Genomic DNA, 15,685 nt, shown 5'->3' with positions numbered 1-15,685 from the left:
ATAAGATAAAAACCTCTTAAAGCACAAGTTGACATTATTTCATCAAATTATGACAAGCCCAACAGATCAGGCAGTCTTCGGCTGATAGTGCTTCTTAGTGGCGTGCACATAAATTTGTGTTTTTATATATGTATATACATATAACCAGCTACATACATAATATGTGAATGTATATGCGATTGCAATGTTATACTTGGAATTTCATTGCCGGCATCCCAGCAAATCCAGCAGCAGTCACCGTTTGATCAATTTGAAAGGATTCCACGGCAGGTAAATACGTTTACTTTGACATTGCTTGTATAGTAAAACAATTTTAAGGTGTGGAAAAATATCTTTCAGCATCCATACAAAGTGCGGACTCTTTAAATAATTTAAAACTTATCAAAAGCAAGCTGCGAAGGAATTGCAGCTACCTGAAACAGTAATTTGGGAAACTTCTGAAATGAGTAAAATGGGGGTATACTTGCTCCCAATGCAAATACTTGCTCCCAATGCATGCCAAATGGAGTACTCTTTTTGTCGGCATATAGGAAAATTATACTAAAATTCAACTGTTATGTTCAGCAAACTGATTAGAAAAATTCAATGACTTTGCGCTGCTTGGGATGTACACATTGCTGACGTAAAAGAAACATTTAATTGCGAAGTGATAAAGCTACCGCATTCGTATCATTAAGTCAAGTAAGCAACACTAACAAAAGCCATTACTCAATTTAACACCTAACTTCGTGTTATCTGGTGCCAAAACGAGATGATTGTTTATAAAAAATATTAAAATGACCAAGTTTTATACTGATAAGCGATGCACTAGAAGTACGAGGAAACAACATACATATCCCACCAAAGAGGCAAATATGTTAAGTTTTGTCAACATAACATATAATATTATATATGGTCATATTAAGTTTGCACGAAGTTGTTAACACCTACACGGATGAATGTCAGAGACGCTATAAAATATATACATATATAAAGGATCAGCATGAAATCTTCATGAAATTTGGTATAGATTATTGTCCAAGGCAACGCTACATTCTTCGCATACATTTTCAGATCAGGCCATTATAGCATATATCTGTCAGACAAACTGACCGATCCAAATCAACATGAAAATCGTACCGTTATTCGGGATATCCGTTTTCAGATATACATATTTACATTTTTTCTTCTTTTTATTTTTGTTTTGCTTTTTACAAGAAACTAGTTAACTGCATATATAGCAAGAAACTAGATGTTATATGCAATCGACAATAAAAATGAAGATTATGCACCGGATGTAGAAACTTAATAAATCTTACAAATGCCTTATAAAAACTTTATATTTTTTATCAACCTAACTGATTATGAAGCTTATCAAAACATAAAACGATTATAAACAATTAAAGTGGTTTGATTACAGAAAAAAGGGTAAATGCACAAAAGCAAAGTTGTGTCAACAAAATAAATTATTTCCAGAGATTTGTTTTTCCGTAGCAATGTGATTGGTATAACGAAAGCACATTTATGTAGTTCAAAGATACCACATACTTAGAGACTAGTTAGTACCGTTCCCATAACGGTCGAGTCTACGTAACCGGAACGGACGCGGCTTTTTCCGGCCAAGGACTGTCAACTCGACAAAATTCTGCGGCTACAACAGACTTGTTGGTATAAATTTAAAAGGTACATTTAGTTTTCATAAGCGTATTGGGTAAATTTTACAAGGTATTGTAATTTGTGTACAATAAAATGAAACAATAAACAATTTTCCAAATAATGCTTAATATAAATAGAGCATCTGGATTGTAGTTCAAAAATATGCTTAGGGAGCACTAGCTAAGTATTTACAGACATATGTATGTATATGTAGATATTGGGCGGGTTTCGAAACTCATTTTGTTTAAAACAGCAAGCTCTGCTTATTTATTGCATATTTGTGTAATATTGCTTTCTTTCACTTTTATATAGTCGATGCCATTATTTTAACTTTTAAAATATGAAAAGTTTCAATAAATCTAAAACCAACTTTGAAACGGTAAATTTTTCACACATAGGTATGTGCGTGTAAATATTACAATTTTATGACTATAATTTACGAACGCAGTTAAGTTGAACATACACTTTGGGTTGCCATGCTATGAATGCTAAGAAATCGTGACAATTTATATATGTTAAAGTGATATATGTTATATAAAAAATGTATTTAGCCTTCATTATTTTAAATAACAACAATTAGATTTTCAAAGAAATTTAAAACTGAGAGTTAATTTGTAATTGTTTGTTAAGAAATTCAGTTATCTCTATATAACTTTTTAAACATGTATCCAATAACGTGGCATCCCTGTAACCCTTACGTTTGCTCCAAAACATCCGAGGGGGCCACGAAGCGGTAAAAAATATGCATTGGTATTTTAGCTTTCGCATTTTTTGACTTAATCATTGTTGTTGCATTTATTATTCTGTCATTCTGTTGCTATATAAAAATTGAATTTTGCCCGGCAGCAGAAAAACGCACGTAATCTCGTTCGGAAGCCACGGAAGCTGTCAAAGGCGGCACCGTTGTCGTCATCAACAATTAAGTAATTCTGTGTAATAGTCATTCTGCAAGCGGCATACAAAACAACAATACAAAAACCACATAGCTAAATTGGGCATAAGCGATAGCTTACTATTGGAATGCGAGTCAACGCCTAAAAACAAACGAAACTAAGCTGCAACAATGTTTGTAATTTAAGCTAATATATCATAGTTTAAGAAACGAAAGCATAGTCATTGAGTTTTGTAAGCAGTCAATGCACTGCCGAATTCGAGTTGGAACAGAACGAAGTTGAAGTGTAAAGGAAAGTGAGCTGTTATAAATAAATATTGAAGCAATAGAGCACAGCGCAATAAGATGGGTGCTATATTGGCCAAGTTCAGGGTAAGACAGCATATTTATATGCAGGTGACCTTCGTTGGCCCCATAATTGATATACAAATTTATTCATACACCAAAAACACGAATGTTATGTACATGCATGTTATAAAGTCTATAGTTTAATATTTTTTGTGTGTACTGCATCTATTTATAGAAAGAAAAGTCCACCGCAGCGGTACTCGAGGGACTGGAGGAGAAAATCACACAAATAGAAAAATATACATTGAATACACAGGAGCAAAAACGACGCATTGTAGGCAATTTTCTTGCTACATCAATTGGCATTTATGTGATCGCATTTATTGTTTTTTACTTTGTATACTTTCCGCCGACATGGCGAGAGCGAATCGTTTACTCAGTGCCATTACTTATATTCCCATTTGTGTAAGTAAATACAAATGCCTGGACGCCAATGTAATCCGGTCTTGCGGGTGTTGTTCAGCTTCACTGCATATCATATAAAGTGTTTGTTATTTATTTGTATAATATCATGGATATTTTTGTTTTTTTTAGTATAATACTCCTGCGACGTTTATTTACGTGGTACTTCGAGCGAAAGTTGAATAAAAACTCTAATAAGCTGACAGCGTTGCATACAGAAAAAAAGAAAATATTAGAGCAGGTCATGGATAAGGAGACATACAAGGTGAGTGTACGACGGCGATGGCAAGCGTAAACGTAAATGTATTTATTTAAATCATATTTTCTAATTGAAATTTAAGTTCAAAAATTATAATTTTAAGTAACACGAATATTTGAATTTACATAATACTAACCAAATTTTGTGTAATATAAAATAACCTCTCAAATTATATCAATAAAGGTTGCAGTAAAACTCCTAGCCAAGTATGGGGACAAAACTAATGGTCAGAAGTCATTTTATGGTACGTTGTTTTGTGTTGCGTATTTTTATAATTCTTTATTAAATGTCACATAATATATTGTAGCTTTGACTCCGCGTCCACCGACTGTCAGTAACTTGAGTGCAGCATCCCAACGCCTCGCCATTGGACAAACGCCAAATGCGCCTGCAACTACAGGTAGTCTACAAGATCTACGAGTGCGTTCAACATTGAGTTCCTCGTCGCTTTCGGCTACACCACGTCAGCTCTCCAGCCTACGCAGTTCACCGGGCGCACCGTTAGCCGGCGCTCAGTCGCTATTGCCACGTGCACCACTCCCAATTACACCGCAAAGACGACCGATTGGACAGGAATTGGGCAAACGTACACCTTTCCCAATTGTCAATCAGCAGGGCAAGGGTGTATTGGAACGTATTGTTGATGTACTTATTGGCGATGGTCCAAAGGATCGCTTCGCTATGATTTGCAAAGAGTGTTTCGCGCATAACGGTGAGTATTTTTGTTGTATGGCAATAATGAAAGTAACGGCAAATCGCAATTTGCTTTCGTATTCCGTTTTAAAAATTAGCTGTTAATACTGTTATGTTGCGCAGTCACCGGTTTGTTTGCGATATCGAATTTCGCACTTTCGTTCAGTTGCTGTTGTAGTGTGTAAATTTAGTTTCTCTTCAAATTCATTAGGTATGGCACTAAAAGAAGACTTTGATTACGCCACATTTCGTTGCGCTTTTTGCAATGCACTGAATCCAGCACGTAAAGCACGCCCCATTGCACCGCGTCTGCCGGAGCAGCATTTCTCACCGCTGAAGCGTGACTCAAGTTCGTCATCGACACCGACAGACATTGACTCGGAAAATGACGGTAAGTAAATTAAAAAAATACTCCTACAATAAGTTGTTATAAATTCGTTTTGTTTTTTTCCATTGCATTAATACGCAGAGCCCGTCGGCGCAATACCAACACCACGCATACAATTAACCGAAGCCATCAATACACCTGTAAAAGCAGCCGAAGGCACAGCTTTTGAAGAAGATACACGTGTTGGTGGTGTGCGTCATCAAGCGGAAATTGGCGCTGGCGATGGTCCTGATGTAACAGCAGGTGTAACTGTCGCTGATGCGGTTGGTGTGGAGAAGATGGAAATAGAGCAGGATGATGCGCAACAAAACGAAGCACTAGCAGCTAAAGTTGTTGCCAATTTGTCGGCGCTACAGGCCCCTGAAGCCGATGAAATGACTAGACTGCAAAAGCGTTTCGCCCAAATGTATGCAACAACTAACGCAGAAGAGCAGGAGCAACAGCAGTCCGTTACCGTAGCGGACGCCGACGAAAATGCGCAGAAAGCAGAGCAGCAAGCGGAGGAGCTTGATGAATACAAGAAATTGAAATAACACTAGATACAGTTACATGTTAGTGGCTGGGTTTGGCAATGGAGGAATGAAGCAGGTGGTAGCATGTCGGTTCGGGCTCGCCTTTGTTTTGCGCCGGTCTCTTGGGCGACGTAAACGTTTACACATTACGCTTGGAGTCTTGTTAAATATTTATAAAAAAAAATAACAAAAACAAAACTACACTTTAATTTAATTAATCGTTTTAAATTTTATGCATTTTTTAATATTTTGTTTTTTCATATGTATTTTTAAATATTTTATATAATTTCTCGCAATCCGATAATATTTATAACTTATTAATTTTTTTTTATGGTTGTATGTTGTATTTTGCGCCATCATCATAGCGAAATGCAAACACTTTTTTTTAACTGTTACTCATTGAACTTATTAATTTAAAACTGAGCGGATATTGAGTTCATTTCCTTTTATTTCAACTAGTGAAATGTTAAAAGCAATGAAATTGAATTTAGTATCATATATATATATATATATATAGTATGTTTGTACATATATACATACATACATATATTATATAATATAAATATTTTTAAATATTTTAGTGAATGAATATTTAAATGATGTGCATTAATTGTATGGATTTTTATATGGAACATCGAGCGAAACAAATCATATTGAATAATTATTAAAATGTCATATTTTAAATATAAACATTGTTACTATTTAATTCCATGCGAATGCCGGGCAGTTAACAACACGGTTAAAAGTGAAAGTGTTCACCAGTAGTGAATAATTACCGTAACTAACGGCAAACCCTAAGCAACTGCTAGACATTTGCTGTTCTATTTGTACATGCGTACATCTGTACGTGTGTCTGTCCCACAGCTGTTGTTTAGTTGAGTTAAGTGTTGTGTTTGAGGTGATTTGTAATTCTACTATTAAATAAAATGTCATAATTGTATTGGTTAAGGTGCGGCCCAGCTATTATTGACCAATGAGCGCATGCGACTGTTGATAACGCGAGAACTTGAAATCAACGGCTTCGTGGAGGCGCCTGATCAAGTTACGAATTAGTTGTTGATGTAAGAACCTAACCTCATTAAAGATCTGTCTAACGGTTGCCATAGAGACTTTTGCAATAACTGCAATTCTGCCAATATCTGCTTTCGTCAAGCGTTACTGCTGGTTCGCATATTCTTCTTCTTAGTTCATCTGGCTCCTTGAGGAGTATTATGTATTTCTTATGTAATAATTAGCGCTTAATTTCAGTTTTCGGTTACTTATCCATCACAACTTGCAGATAGTAGTGCTTTTATAGACTTTAATAACCAAATAAACTTATATACCGCGCTGTTGATCTAATACCCGAAAGTTGAGTATCTTGAAAAACTTACATATTCTATTCTAATCAGAAGTTTGGAAAGATGAAAAGAGAACCCTGCTACCAGGTTGAATTTAGGCCACTATCTTGGAGAATGGTATCACCCCGTTTCTTATTACTTTCCGCTCCAAACCGTGTTAGTTCGCCGAAATAACAGAGATTGACCGTATAAAATCCGGATCCATTGCGGTAACATAGAATCGGCTCTTCCTATTATGCTTAAATGTAAAGGTATGAATTACCAGTAGCAAATTTGGAACTCTATATCGTCTATCTTCAGAGGCAAATAGTTTCAAATCGTAAAGTATTCAGGATTTCCATCTTTACGTCATCCTCGACTGGGCGCAAGCGAAACTAGAGACATACTGTTTCCACATAGAAGGGTGAGAGTTCAGTGAGTGGACGATGCTATACTTTTGGTGAATACAATTGAGGGAAGGACCCATTCTTGAAATAATATCAGTTGGATAGACTCTATTTTATGTAGACTGAATGCCTGCTTGGGTCATTATAAAACCAATGAGCTCAAACTCGAACTACAAAATTTACGGCTGTTTTACGGATATATCTTCCAAGGATTAAAAAAGTGAACCGAGATTTGACTTTTCTTCGGTGAGGAAAAAAGAAACGTCTCATTAAGATCTACAAATAAATTAAACACAAAGCATTAAGCGACAAAGCGATGAGGGCAGTGAACGAGGGGAAGGAGATCGGGGACAATTCCTCCAGGGCCCCGGTTATCTTTCTACGACCTTGAGACTTATTGGCCAGACAAGTAAATGGGAGCTGTGAAGCCTTTTAGTTTGAATAAAAGCAATGGCCGATTTGAATATAGATATAAGAGGTCATGGATAATATATTTCCCTCTTGAAGTCCTGCTATTGCAACACTAAATTTAAGATTTCTGTAACTTTAAACAAATATTTTACCTCAACATTATAGACAAAAGTAGCTTGCTATGCGTTCATTTTGCCGATAATGGAAGTACCATATAATTTCTCGGTTAGCTTAAAAGGCTAGGTTGTTTACATTATTCGAAACAGAGAATGGTAAAAACGGGCTCTGAGATAAAATTAGTAGCTGCAAATAGTGACTACTATTTCTGGAAGTGCAGTTGCCGACACGAGGTCAAGTTATCAGCTAGAAAGGATGAGATTGAGAATTGTCGAGACAATTATTAAACATCTGATATCGGCATATGAAAAACGAGAAAAAATGTGAACTTTGGCTAAACCGAAGCTATAATACGCTTCACAGTTACATTTCTTAATACCGATCTGAATAATATTTTCGGAGATTATAGCGTTGTCAACGACAATATTTTATGCCAAATTTCGTAAAAATAATTTCTCAAATAAAAATTTTTTCATACAAAAACTTTATTTTTATCTTCAAACATATACTCCGTTCAGGGTATAAAAATCTGATGCATTGAAGCTTTGGTGGTTAAAAGGTTATATCGAACAGTTATGTTTTTTCACCCCAGCAGCGCCATTGAGCAATCCATTGAAAACCGAAAGTGTCACGAAACAAGCGCAGCCACACCAAAAAAGGGCCATGGAGCACACGAAGCTGTGACAGATTTTATGTCACGAAATGTGAATATAAAAGAATTATTATTTTTTTCCAACTATAAAAGAAATCAAGCGGAAAATTGTTATAGCGTAATGGCAAACAATATAGGTGAGTATATTTCAATTTATAATTTGTATATACAAATATACATACATATGTATATGAGCACTTGTTGTCGTTGTTGCCATACACTTATTGATATACGAACATATGTGTATATGCATATGGCAGTGCAAAAACAAAAGCAAAAACTCAGCACTAAAACGAATGCATGCGTCAGTCGCCACCTTCAGCGTCACCGACACCGTTACAGCGGCAGAAAAAAATATTTTATAACAACAAAAACGATATAACTAAAAACAAAAGTAAAAAAGAAAATTTTATCGCGCGACTGCTGCCTGTTGCTGATAGGGGCGACCAACGACCAGCGACCACAATGGGACGTGAGTATTTTTCCGTAGTGCATTGATCAAGGCTAACACCAACAATAATAGCAAACACAATACAACAACTTAGAATAGCAGCAAACCAAGCTCTTGCGCTAGCAAACTTGTCCAGCAGTCCCAGAAAATCCACTCAACCGCATTATTGCACTGAGCTCCGCTCCAGCCAAGTTGTGGATACGAATCGCACACAACTGCCGCCACCTACATACGGTGGTTGACGGCTGCTGTCAGTGGTTTGCCGCTTGCTGGCGTGTGGTAAAGTGCCTTTGGCCAATTTCAATTAGACATATATGACAACATACTCGGCTACGAGAACACCAGCCCATTCCAAGTGCTGCCGGTGATGGCGACAGCGATGTTGCCGCATGCGCCATCTAGAGTCAACCACACCGCTCGGGAGCACCATCAGCGGCGACGCTGGTAATGGTGATTACAGCAACTCTACGGCATTCTTTTGCGGCTGCGTAACGAATTGACCAGCGAGTGACCAGCGAGCGAGTAAGTCAATGCTGTCGTTGTTGTCGCCACACTGCTGCTGCAAGAATTCAATTTGACTGCCCACAAATGCGACTTGTAATTGAGGAAATTTGAAGTGTGCAGCAGATGGCGGGCACTTGTGTAATCGAGCGTTCTTATTGTTCTCCCGCCCTCCTGAGCAGCACAAAGATTGGCGTTAGAAGAAAATGTTGGTTGGTTGGTAAAGAGATATATCTGTAATTACCCTATGGTAAGTAAGATTATCTGAGAACTAGCATGAAACTCAACTCATGGGAGTAGTTCCGATCTGCTTGCTGAGTGGTCCTACTAAATATCGTACTATGGGTTGAGGCTTTCGGTTCAGACAATTTTTTGAAATACTTAACACATTCTTCAAACGAGATGAAAGTATTGTGGGTAGTTTGGCTCATGATATTGAATTGGTATTTTGATTTTTTTTTAAGTAACTGTTTTATAAAGTTTATACGAATTCTACCAATTGTGGAGTAGGGGAGAAACACGCAAGCATTTTTTAGCTTCTCCGTATCTCTGCCTGGGGTCTGACAATAGTTTAGAGTACAAAAAGACGTGGCTCATTTGTCGGAAAAGGCATACAACAACAAGAAAATATTTAAAGTACCTATGATAAATATCCGGAGAGAGCACTGAATGCCATCCCAGGCCCAGGCATATAACAAGTGTATGAAAAACTAAATTAAGCCTTGGCCGGACATTTCATCATCGTGAATATCAGTTCTATGGCGGCTAAGGCAAGTTTTCGCCCAATTTTATTCATTTTAGGCACAAAGATAGACTGTTGTTAGAAAAACATGCTCTCTTAATATCATTAAAATAATAATCCGATTTCATCCATTGTCACGCTGTCGGTAGGGGTTATTATAGGATTTGTCTTAAGCGAACTTGGTTATTGTAGCTTCCGTGGTGATATGTACATTAAACCTATTAGAGGGTGGGGCCCCCGGCATTTATTCAACATTTTTAGTTTGCAAGTGCTCCTTGCTACTGCAATAGTTGCTGCAGTGCTTAGTTATGGCATTTTATAGATTTCCGTTTAATAGCGTTTAGTAGGCGTGGCAGTGGTCCGATTACGCCCATCTACAAACTGCACTTTTTTTCGTCAAGGAACACGTAGAAACAAGTTTCATTGTGAAATCTTAAGCTTTATATCATCCTGACCATTTATATACTATATATATACAAGTATATATTGTATAACCCTATATGCAACTCGATTAGTTTTAGGTGATATAAATAACTTATAATCTGTAGCAACATGTTGCAAGAGTAGAAAAATATAATATAAATATAACCTCAACAAAGAAACTAGTCATTTTGTAAGACTATCACCAATTCCCACCACAGGGCTGTACTGTAGTCCACACCGAATCAATTTGTACGCGAACCAGTGAGGTGGCTTTATGCAATGCTATAATAACTTTAATAAGTTTATCAAGTGCATATGTAAGTACAGCCATATTTATTTATATACTGTTACATAAAAGCAGCACATATGTGTGTATGTATGTATATGTGTGTGTGTCTGCATGCAAATCTGTAACTGAGCTATGCCGTGAAGTGACACCCAATTCACCCGTTGGCTCATTATGTCAGCACGAAACACGCCACTTGAAATTCTATACACTTGCAAACACACATATGTACATACAAATATAATACATATATATGTATATATGTGTATTTGTATACCTAAGTAGCTGCGCATGTGAAAATGTTTAATTGTTGAGAAAAAATGGCGAGCAACTGTAAAATAGCATGACAAATGTAGAATAAAATCAAAAGCAGCACACAATAATTTCTGATTATTTGCACTTACTTTGAATGAAATGCTGAAGTGTTAAGCAATCAATAATGCCCGTTAAATAGGCACACATAATATACATATGTATATGGTATATTCATATACTTGCTCATATATATACTCAAGACCTGTGCGGGTCACATTTGCTCTTAAGTGTACATGGATCTCTGTATATACCTTATATATATGTATGTATATATAATATATACATTTATATAGAATATATGTATGCTCACTATGCATTTATATTCTCACATATGTATACATTCACATCTACATAAAAGTTTGTCCCCTTATGTGTCACTTGTGGTTAGCGGGTGCATATGTCCCGGCATAAGCCTGAGCATGATTTGCAAGAAATCGCTTATATACTCTCCATATTATTTCATTAGCAATAATTTGTATTTTATTATTACATGTCATGTAGCATACAATACATATCTATTTACAAGTGCGTACATATGCACAATACATACATACATGTGTAATTACTTTGTATGGAATGATTGAATGCTCATTAAAGTGTCACGGAACTTCTTTGCTGCAATATGGCTTTGCAGTCACATTTTTATTTGAAATGTTCAAATAAGATCAATAGCATTTGTTTTTTATTTAAGCATTGAACTAAAGTTAGCACTTTTTGTGTTAGTGAATGTTGTGTGCTGAAGGTTAAGGTTCACAAGCCATACTTAGACATGTGGGAATGGAATTTAATCGCCATAAATGGGTTGCGCAGAATTTATTGTGTAATACTTTAATTATATAAAAAATTGTATAATTTTTTTTTTTTTTTTTTTAGCTTAGAATTTTTCTTATCAAAGATAATCTATATTGTGCTTTAAAAACAAAAAAAAAATTCTCAGAAAATTAAAATACGAGTACATGTATCAAAATACAAGAAGCAAAACCTCCATTCTAAAAACTTATATATACAGGGTTTTCCAATAAGATTGATACGATTTAAAAAGCAAACAAACTAATTGTTAAGGAAATTAAAATGTTTCCTATTTAATGTGAAATACAATCGATACAATTAAGTTCTGAATATAACATTATTCAAGTGGCCTCCACGACTTCTTTTGCCGGAACGAATTCGATGAACGCAATTTTCGAGTACTTTTTGCACTAAATCAAGTCATATGTCATGTATAGCACGTTCAATATTGTAAAGCTTGAAGAGAGTCTGGTTTATTGCTTATGATCAATGACTTCAAATAAGTCCACAAGAAGTAGTCTAATGGTGTTAAATCACAACTTCTTAGAGGCCATTCAATGTCACAATTTTTTGAAATTATCGCATCTCCGAACTTTTCTCGCAATAATTCGGTTGTTGCACGTGCTGTGTGGCACGTAGTCTCGTCTTGTTGGAACAAGATGTTGTCAAGATCAACTTTTTCCAATTGCGGCCAGAAAAAGTTGGTTATCATCGATCTATACCGCTCTTCATTGACAGTAACTGTGTCCCCAGCTTTATCATCGACAGTTTTGTTTGTTTACCGCACTCTGATCAAAGTGAACTTCATCGGAGAAGATGATTTTCTTTAAAAAAATCGTTATCATTTTCAAGTTGTTCCAACGCAAAATCAACAAATTCACAACGTTTACGGTGCTCCAATGGCTTCAGTTCTTGAGTGAGAACAGTTTTATACGGATACAAGTCCAAATCCTTTTTCAAAATCCACCAGGTTGTGGTTTGAGACAGTTCCAATTCTTGAGAATGTCTTGGAATCGACTAATTGTGGTCTCCAGCAACTCTTGCCTGAACGGTAGCAATATTTTCATTACTTCGAGCGGTTCTTTGTCTTATTGGCACATGAATATTATGTAAAGAAAATGTACGCTCGAAATTTTCAACAATTCGACGAATAACGAGCACGGGTGGACGATTATTACGACCATAAAATGGCAAAAGCGCACGAAAATTTGTCATAGGAAAACGATTATTTCATAATTAAATTTAAAAATTTGTAAACGTGGTTCTTGCGTATATCGTTCTATGATGAAATTATAAACATTACTGCATACAATACAAAAAAAAATCACAGATCATGACAGAAATCATATTATTCCTATTGAAAACCCGATATATAATATGTAAATGGATGTGGATTTTATAGAATTTGAAACCATTGAAACGATTTTCCCGAGTTATCGAAATCAAGATTTTCTAAGGGAATATTTTTGACAGAGTTGCCACCTGCCTGAAACATAAAATTAATTCAATATATAAATATTGCATAAATATTAAATAAAATAACAACTTTAAGAAAGTGAACTCATTTTTAAATATGGAAAATAAATCAAATTAATTAAGATATTTATTTTATATAAATATGTATATGTTACATTACTAAAATACGGGTTGAAAGAAGAATTTTCTAAAAAAAAACAAAAATTAAAACTAAAAGAATTTTCTAAATTTTAGATATATTTTTCAAAAGCAGTTTTTAGATATAGAATATAAACGATAGGTAGCTAATATTTCAAGTTTTAATCTGTCTTCGATTGGCGCGACCATTATTAGGTTTTCCATCGGGCGAAAACGCAGATCCTGCACACAAGATAGGGTGCAGATTTCGGTTACATCTAATATGTAGTTTATTAATCTGTCTCAAGTTGATTAAGTTGAAATCATATTCTTCCCATAAATGCTTTATTTCCATGTCCACGTTACATTACCTTTTGTAGGTTCTGATTGTCAAATTGCAAGAGAAAATATTTCATATAAGTATCAGAAAGAATTTGTGAAATTTGATCAGAAACATAAAACCGTTGTCTTTAAAAATTAAAAGTTTGAAATCCAAGTCAACGTGAAAAAATGTAGCGAGCTTTTTGATTTACAGGAAGCTTACTTCCAAAACAAAGGCATACATAACAGATTCGCCAACTTTTTGCAACTCTGAGCTCTGCACGATTAGCTCTCTGGTTGAAAAATTTTATAACAACAACAAAGTTATTCAATAGAAATAAATACCAGCTAATATGTTGATACTTCATTAAAGTGTTACAACTGCTTGCTCTTTTACCTCATTTAATTATATCGCTCTATTTGCTTATTTATATCAATTGTTTGTTTGATACGCCACTTTTTAAGTTATTTATTTACATTTTCATAAAAGTCAAAACTACTTTTTTGTTCAAGCAAAAGTGCTGCCCGAAGTCAATTCCTCAGCATGAGATTATGATAAGTCATCAAACGATCAATCAAATCCTTCCGGACAAACGGTTGGAACGGGCAATCATTAATGAGTCATCATTGTTTGATTTTATAGCCTAATATTATAATCATAAGTCTCGAAAATGTAAATAGTGCTTATGGTCCTGATACTGTAACAGCCAATCTTGCGTAAATTTGGTTTCGTCTAATCCGGTACGGTAATTTTGATGTCAAAGATGCACGCCGGGTTTGAAGATTAATTATCGAAAATATCGATAATGGAAATTCATCATATAAACACTGTTTCGATTAGCCAGGAGCTAAGTAAGGCACACGAGCTAACGCAAAACACCGTACCCACGAACTGTGCTGACAACTGCCAAGGACTGTCAACGCTACAACAACAACAGCTAACGCAAAAAATACTTTATGAACGAAGGCAGCTTGTTTGGAATTTTTATGCATTTACTTTATAGTTGGGACCTGGCACCTCTATTACTACCTGTTCCTGTCTATGGCGAAGTATTTTTATCGAACAAAACCTTGCAAATCTCACCTAAACCAGCTAGTATTAACTATTCTAAAAGTTAATGCATAATTAATGGATTTATTTTTACTACACCTTATATAACATTATGATGCATAGTGCACACTATGAAGCCTTACCAGATTCGACATTTTAATACACACAATTTTTTTTTTGAATGTTCACTAAAACATATCGAAAATTGTTTAATAACACAAAATAGCAATTTTACATGTCAAAGTTTTGGTCACGGTTAAATGTTTAAGGAATGCAAGTTAACATATCACTAAATTCTGATCACAAGCCAAAAATGGAGTTTAAAAAATAAATTCGTGTCATAAGAGCAAAAGCAAGTCTGCATAATCATAGGAGTTAAGTTTTCAGGGTAAACAATTGCAGAAACGAATTGTAACTTATTATTTAAGCGTAAGTAACAAGTTAACAACAATAAAAGTAACATATGCATATGTGTGTGCTTAAAGCAAGTGAGCTGGCGCATGCGCAGCCACCAATGCTGCCATTCTATGTACAAGTACAACGCCGCTGCGACGCGCTGCTTATTTTCGTGCAAATATGTATGCCCGTTAATAACACGTTTATAAGTAATAAAAAATATATATATACACACACACATACACTCATATGTACCATATATTGATAGTAAAAATGTAAATGAAATGCAATTGAGAAACTAGTGCAAGTTCGAAATGAGAAACTGGCTTGCAGCCACGCCAAAGCGAAACCAGACCGCCGGGCTGGCCAAACGCGCAGACTACTGGCGGTACAGGCGGCAGACGACGGGCGGCGACATTAGAATTACGTAGTTTGTTGTTGTACATTGTATGTTGTAAATAAAAGCAAACGTTTACCTTCCGGTTGTAGCCAATATGCACAAACACACACATACACGAACTCACTTTGCCTAACATGAACAACATTCGCGAAAAGAAGGTGAGGTTCACTCACCACACTCACACAAGCGCACACTCACGCTGCCACAGCGCACAACAAATTCATTGACTCGTAATCATATTAGCGCTAGTAACAAGAATGACCAATCATCTAACTAATCAAGTGCTCGATTAAACCGACAGACATTCTTCATAATGCAGCATTAATGCCACAAACAACAAATGGTGCAACAATAAAAACAGCGAGTATATAAACTAGCTAAC

At 35.6% G+C, this 15,685-nt stretch overlaps 1 protein-coding gene and 1 long non-coding RNA gene across 2 annotated transcripts; both read left to right on the top strand.

The window, feature by feature from the left end:
- The first annotated feature begins 125 nt into the window (after positions 1-125).
- LOC118682887 (uncharacterized) lies at positions 126-1,769 on the top strand. The gene is made up of 2 exons (XR_004978660.2): positions 126-270; positions 340-1,769. It is a non-coding gene; the product is annotated as an uncharacterized lncRNA (long non-coding RNA).
- Positions 1,770-2,370: 601 nt separating this feature from the next.
- On the top strand, positions 2,371-5,819 carry Lnpk (zinc-ribbon metal-binding protein lunapark). The gene is made up of 7 exons (XM_014240750.3): positions 2,371-2,899; positions 3,051-3,280; positions 3,410-3,542; positions 3,720-3,780; positions 3,844-4,248; positions 4,441-4,620; positions 4,699-5,819. Exons 1-7 carry the CDS (start codon positions 2,873-2,875, stop codon positions 5,148-5,150), a joined length of 1,488 nt encoding a protein of 495 aa, XP_014096225.3. The 5' UTR covers positions 2,371-2,872; the 3' UTR covers positions 5,151-5,819.
- Positions 5,820-15,685: the final 9,866 nt, after the last annotated feature.

Source organism: Bactrocera oleae, chromosome 4 (genome assembly GCF_042242935.1).
Source record: "Bactrocera oleae isolate idBacOlea1 chromosome 4, idBacOlea1, whole genome shotgun sequence".
Taxonomy (NCBI): domain Eukaryota; kingdom Metazoa; phylum Arthropoda; class Insecta; order Diptera; family Tephritidae; genus Bactrocera; species Bactrocera oleae.
Note: the sequence above shows the minus strand (reverse complement) of the source record. Positions and strands in the feature narration are given on the sequence as shown.

Bases quoted from the DNA above. Each gene is read 5' to 3' on its own strand.
- Lnpk (XM_014240750.3), top strand. From the start codon at position 2,873: ATGGGTGCTATATTGGCCAAGTTCAGG. The intron at 3,781-3,843 runs GTACGTTGTTTT...AATATATTGTAG, and splicing joins TGGTCAGAAGTCATTTTATG to CTTTGACTCCGCGTCCACCG. The intron at 4,621-4,698 runs GTAAGTAAATTA...ATTAATACGCAG, and splicing joins CATTGACTCGGAAAATGACG to AGCCCGTCGGCGCAATACCA.